Source organism: Alligator sinensis, unplaced genomic scaffold (genome assembly GCF_000455745.1).
Source record: "Alligator sinensis unplaced genomic scaffold, ASM45574v1 scaffold1086_1, whole genome shotgun sequence".
NCBI classification, from domain to species: Eukaryota; Metazoa; Chordata; order Crocodylia; family Alligatoridae; genus Alligator; species Alligator sinensis.
In genome coordinates, this window is record NW_005842600.1 from 393,372 (window position 1) to 399,926 (window position 6,555).

The window sequence follows — 6,555 nt, forward strand, 5'->3', positions numbered from 1 at the left end:
AATCTAGTTTTGCAGAGAGTCATGCACTTCCCTGCATTATTGTACACCTGTTCTTGTACAATTATGTAGCATATAAAGAGCAGTTCTTATTGCACCACTCATCTCCCTGGCATTGATTAGGGGATGGCTCCATTAAGACAATGCATTATATATGACCCACTAAGCCAACTTATAAAAAGAACCTTTCAGTCATATATAATGACGTGGGGCTAAATTCCCCTGCACTGAATTCTGCAGTGCTACAACAGGATGGGTAGGTCTACGCCTCCACCTCAGGGCAAGTTGAGGGTTCACCGTCATGTGAATGGCGCCCCCCCCAGCTCGACACTACCTTGCTGCAGTGACATGTGGGATGGACAGGCAGGTAGAGGGCTGATTGAGTCCTAGAAGAACAGGAACAGGAAACTTGAGTAGAGCTCTTCTAGGAATCACACTTACCCTTCTTCTTTCCTTTACTCTGATTATGGGCGGTAAAGTGGTGTGCAGAAAAGGCCAGTTGCGGAGGAGCTGGGGAAACACTGCAGGGAGCAGGGCTTAGGCAGCCACTTGACCTTCAGGCCCTGCTACCCAGGAGAGCTTCCAGGAGTGGACTGGACTATTGCCAGAGGACACACAAATCCAATCCTGTTTAGAAGAGCTTTGAATGGGCTTCTTGAACAAGGCACAATTAGCTAATAGCCTCCTACCTAGGGAACCTACACACATGAAAGACAGGATCTGTAGAAGGAGGCCAAATCTGAGAATGGCCAGCTACTGTAAGGGAAAGCATAGTGGAGCAAACTTACTTGCACTCCCTCCCTCAGAGCTCAAAGAACAGCAAGTCTCAAGAGCAGAAGGAATATATGACAAATCTTGTTTTATATCTCTGTCTTGCTTTCCTACAATTTCAAAGCTATTTTAAAACTAAAAATAAACTTTATTATCTACTGAGCTTGATTTAAACATATATTAACAACTGTCACCAAATTTTTAGCACAGTCACACTCCTGGGTCCGTGTAGACGGCAACCTATTTGACTAAGGATGCGGAATACTATTCTTTCTATGGACTATTTGAGTCGTCCCATGCAATGGCACGACAGGATTAGAATTATCCATTAGGTTCTCCGGTGTGATTCAGAAATTCTAGGTTATTCTAGGATTTTGGGGACCGGGAGAAGGCATTCCTGCTTTGGAATTACTGAGTCAAGATTTAACACAAGGAAGGCTAGTGCTAATTCATCAAAGAGGCCTAAGTAAAAATGGGGCAAATGCCTTTGGGTTTAAAAAGCCAGTGAGATGATACAGATTAACTCCCGCTTCAGCAGCAGATAGAAAAGGGTGATTACGCCATGCTCCAATAAGCACAATTTCCCTCTCAGTTTCCATGTGTGCCATGCTAATGATCCCACACGGGAGATTAACTGCAATAACAAGCAGTGGAGAATGTGTCAGTGTTGGCCCACGTGTGACATTGTTAACAACAGTGCCTGTTTAGAAATGTGTTAACGTCCACGCTTGTCATGTGACCGGATGCAGCGTCCATGTGAGCATGCAGGTATCAAGTCAGCCACTTAAGTAGGTTTTCAAATGCCCCAGTAATAGTGCCAATGGATTTCTTTCAAGTCTCAGAGTTCAGGTAACCCTGGAAATACACTTCACTCCATCAAGGGATTAGCAGCCTATTCATCACCTAAGACCCAGTGACAGAACCTTTGGGGAGCCCTGAGTTAAACATAGCACAAAAACTATTTGCAATCCAAAACTTCCTGTCAATGATATCACTCCTGCCTGCCATGGATCAACACCCAAAATAAAGGAGGAGGAGATAGGAAGTGGCAGCCTAGCTCCCCAAGACTGAAACATCCCATCATCAATGGCATTATTTAAAGGCATTCTGTCAGCGCTGAGATTCCCAAGTATGAGCTATGCTTTCATTTCTGTCCCTTTTATCTGCTTGCCAGTACCTTGCAGTCTTCCAGAATGGACAGTGAGGATGGTTTGGATGTAGCAAATACTTCCAGGTCTTATTTTTGTGAATGGGGCCCTTTCAGGGCCCACCATGATACAGAAAAGTGGCTGATGTACGTAAGTACATTGTGACTCTGAGCTGAGCCTCAGGGGTTACCAGTAACAAAGATTTAAACAGAAAACATGTGAAAAACACAAATGACTGCATGTGAAATTGTCTCTATCTGCTTTGAAACTATTGTCTTCTGGTGACAGGGCTGGAATGGGCCCTGCGCCATTCGTGCCCGTGATCCAAACCAGGTCCACATGTGGGACCAACAAGATGTTGGCGACAGGGTGCTGATATGACTGGCTGACATTAATTCCTTCCCTCCAAGGGTGACTGGGAAACTCCTGGTCTACTGGGAGGAAAATGATCCCATAACATACCCATGCTATAAGAAACAGAGATTTGTTTTGGCATGTTCTTTGGTTTTGTTACCAACAGTGGTGCTGCTGCAGCAAAAGCACCTAGAGCTGCTGTTTCCCAAGCAGAAAGGCACTCTGTTTTCATGTCCTGCATTGATTTCACAGGGTAGGAAATGGCCATGTGATGAAGATTGCAGCAGGCAAAGTACCTGTCAATAGCTTGAGAATGATTTTCCTGCTGGTTCTTTAGGAACATGGCTAATGTGCGAGATTCCCAAGACTATTTTTAGATGGCAATCTAGCGCTGCAGCCCTGTCACTAACTAAGGTCATACTGAGTGCCACAAAAGGTTGGGAGACCACTTTATAACATTAGCTAAAGTCCTGGCTTTAATTTAATTAGAGATGCATCAAGGCTGAAGCCCCTGATTAAACAAAGCACCGAACAAAGCCTGGGCTTAACTTGGAGTATGAGTTGAAGCATTTAAGTACTTTGTGCGTTGTGAATTAACTGCCTCCAGTCAGTTTGTGGGAAGGAAAAATAGCTTGCAAATGTCTGATGATGTTTTCACGCCCACACACAAAGCCAGTAGAAATTTCTAAACTCTTCCAAGTGTGGACTGAGCCTTACGGCCCAGATAGCCCAGGGCACACCTCCCCTCCCATTTGCCTGCAGGATGGGCCACCTCCCTTCCCATCTGGTGTCTAATAACATTGCCATGGCAACCATAGCAACTGTTTACATAGTAAAGCATCCCCTATATTTTTAGCCATCTTCGTGTACTTTAGCAACTGGACATAAACAGGAGAATGGGCATCAAGTGACCAGCAACTGCTCCACAGGTCACCAGTGGCCCATGAAGAGTCACTGGAGAATCCTGGCTCCGGTGCCTGTCTCCAAAGACCAGGAAGGGTAGTCCCGTGGAAGGGAAAGGGAATTGCATTCTCAGGCCGAGGTCTTCCCTGGTGCTCTCAAAGATGGAGCTTGGAGCATGAGCAGAAGTGCAACTGCCAATGGCTTTACCAGGGAACCTGCCCATGTCAAGACAGGCACGTGTGTAAATCTGTAGGAGTCAGGTCAAATGAGGGGCAGAGTGGGAGGAAACAGCTGAAGTTCACAGGGCAGCTCTCAGGATGGGGACAAGCATGTGTCATGTCATCCCTCCCCACAAAAATAACAGCCAGCCTTTTCTTTTTTTAGGTAAATACCCGGCTCCTTTGCCAGCCCCCCTGGCTCTAGACCTTTCCCTATTTCCACATGATGACGTTTCAGCTCAAGCCTTCCTGAGGTTCCTTCTGGAGGTCAACCCAGCACCTGGGCCCCTAAACCTTCCCAAAACAACGCCATTCAATGGAAAACAGAAGCAGGCCACTGGCTGCTTTACCTGTGGCAGGTTAGCATGTTATGTCTTGTGTTATGTCAAAGCCGAGGGTCATTTTACTGAGAGGTTAGGTGATGGATTTGTCTGGGACGGTTTAGACAGGGCTGATCCTGTCTCATGCAGCGGGCTGGACTAGATATGACCTCTGGAGCTCCCTTCCAGCCTGACTGCTCTATGATGATTCTATTTTTCTAGGAAAATAAGCTGAGAGTAATCTCTGGGAAGAAACAGAAGTGCATGCTATTGAGGGAAGGGGTCTGGCAGGTGCTGGAGGTCTGGCTTAATAGTTTCAGAAGCACATCATTGCCTGAATAGCCAAAGTCCCATTGTCAAAGGTGAGCAAGGCATTTGGGAGCCCAAATCTCACTGAAGGTCAACAGGATCTAAGCTCCTAGGTCACCTAGGAGTAGTCCCTGGCAGGTCTAAGAGTGGGCACTAAGGATGACCTTGGAGCAGCCTTGCTGGGTATACTCACACCCCACTCCAGCATGGGGATACACTGCCACTGCAGTGTAGACAAGCCCCAACGTGCCTAGAAAACATTAACCCTGACCTTATTCTCCATGTTTAAGAAAGATTGTCAAACTGTAAGGGGTCCATCTGATGAGGAGCCTGAATTAAGAAGTGCTGCAAACAGCCATAAAGACAGGGAAAAAAATATATCACGAGCATAAAAGTACCAGGAAGCAATATAACAATGTGGGTCTCCCTGGGAAAATGCCAGTGAATATGACTGGGGAATAATAATGCCCAAGCAGAGCATTTTATTGCAGACTGAAGCTTTTCTGGGAGATCACACAACTCCACAAGTACAACAGCTCCATGCCTGTGGGCAGCAGTGTTGAAATCACTTGGCAGGAGCACAGCAAGGGACAGCATGGGCAGATCTGAGAGCAGAGATCTGCCTGAGCTTGGAGCAAGTATTAGAAGCAGCCAGGCATAGCGAGACTGGGCCAAAATCCGTTCTGATGAAAGTATTTCTGTGGTTCTCAGTGGGCTTGTTATTCTGCAGAGAGCCCAGGCTCAGACCAGGCTTCCCCAGGTCAGCATGGAGAGGGTATTAGTAGCTCACAGGTGGAACACAGTCACCATTAAGCACCTTCCTGCCCTGAGCTTTCCACCTCTACAATGGTCCCATAGGAATCTCAGCCTGCTCCCCGGACTGTTGTACCCCCCGGCCTGCAGGGCCAGCAGCAGTCCCACCTTGGTGAGGCCCTTGGGGACTTGTCTATCCCACACAGCAGTGAGTCCTGTCACCAGCCTGCTGACCTATGCCTGCAAACACATTACAAATTAGGCAGTTGGTCAGTCTGGATGCACCTGGCTCCTCTCTTTCTGGTTGCTCTTGCTCTCTTGATCTATGTCACACCTGAGAATGGCCACAGAGGGACAAACCTGGGGTAGCCTCATGGGTAACTTCCAGGTTTGGAGCAGGTGATCAGGACATAGGCAGGGTGAGTCCATGCCCCTCACTGCCAGGACTTACTGCCATCTTGGTATAGACAAGCCCTGGGAAGTTATCTTCAATTAGCTCTATGAAGGGTCTGGACTGACAAGTGACACTGTATACAGTAAGGACACATTTCTAATGAGCTTCAAGACGATGGCCTGTGTGAACAAGGTTTACTCAACATGAGCAAGGGCTGTAGGGCTCCAGGACTGTATTGTATTTTATAGTTCTGGACAGCGCTGTGCCAATAGCTTCTGGAAAGCAGGAGCCTGGGCTCAATGGCCAGGAAGGCCCTTTCCAGCCCTATGCTCCACTACGGCTCCAAAAAGACATCCAAGAACTAACTGCATGGTGTAACGGCCTGTCACGCTGTTTACAACCCAGCATAAAGTCACACACTGACTTTAAAGCACCTGACAAACATTACACTTAAGACATCATGTCTTAAGCAATGACCTGGTCACATGTTCTTTCAATGAATGGTGTGATAAAAGCCACAGCATTATTACACAAAATATACATAATAACTCTGTGGCTGGCACGAAGGCTTGGGACAAATCACTAGTACAGCATGTGCTAGGGGACCTAGGGTGCAACTACTGCCTGCAACCAGGATCAATGAATTCCTCTTGACCCTACCTCAGCCAGACAGGGTGCTTCCTTGTGGGAAAGGGGACTCTTGGATTACTCACCACTCCAATGGAGAAATAGTTGTTGATGATGCTGTATGGGACAGGGTCCCCATTCTCCTCCTCGTTGTTGGGGATCACATCAATTCGCCACCGGTCCAGCATGATCTCGGTGCTGTGCTCAATGTCCTTCAGGACCTTCAACAAATTGCCACCTTCATAACCTCGGGAGGGGAAAACAACAGCCATGGGTCACTCTTAACTGAAGAGTGGCAGGTACAGATGGGCAATGGGCAATGCCAGCAGGAGTCAGGCCTTGGTGCGGGTTCTGGGTGCAGATGGGAGATGCAGCTCCATGGGCTGTAGATTTGGTGACAGTGGTGACACTTGCAGAGTCTGCAACTAGGGCTGAGGTAGGAGATGAAGCCCAGTGCTATGGTGAGCCAGCAGAGGCAGGTGGGTAGTGCCATGTCAGAAGGGACACAGTACAGCCTAGCCATCTGTGTGTACATGGAGTTAGTGCTGGCTGGTAGGACACGGCAGTGACCAGGGCAGGGGGTGTCACCAGTGAGGGACACCTGACCAGCAAGTGCAGTGACAGACCAGTGCTGGAAGCAGATGGAACCAGACAGTGACCAGTACGTCACTGGCAGTAGGCAGTGCTCAGCATTGAATGAGGTTGCTGGCACAGAAGCAGCAGTTTTGTAGGGTGGTGAAGAGGGTCTATGGCATTCAGCA

At 47.9% G+C, this 6,555-nt stretch overlaps 1 protein-coding gene across 4 annotated transcripts in view; it reads right to left on the reverse strand.

Annotated features, from left to right (window-relative positions):
• LOC102379301 (diacylglycerol kinase beta-like) overlaps window positions 1–6,555 on the reverse strand; it is a 248,317-nt gene that overhangs the window by 61,300 nt on the left and 180,462 nt on the right. For all 4 annotated transcript variants that reach the window (XM_025214742.1, XM_025214739.1, XM_025214740.1 and 1 more), the window contains one exon: window positions 5,881–6,041. In XM_025214742.1, coding sequence (XP_025070527.1) covers window positions 5,881–6,041 — 161 coding nt within the window. The remainder of the gene's footprint in view (window positions 1–5,880; window positions 6,042–6,555) is intronic.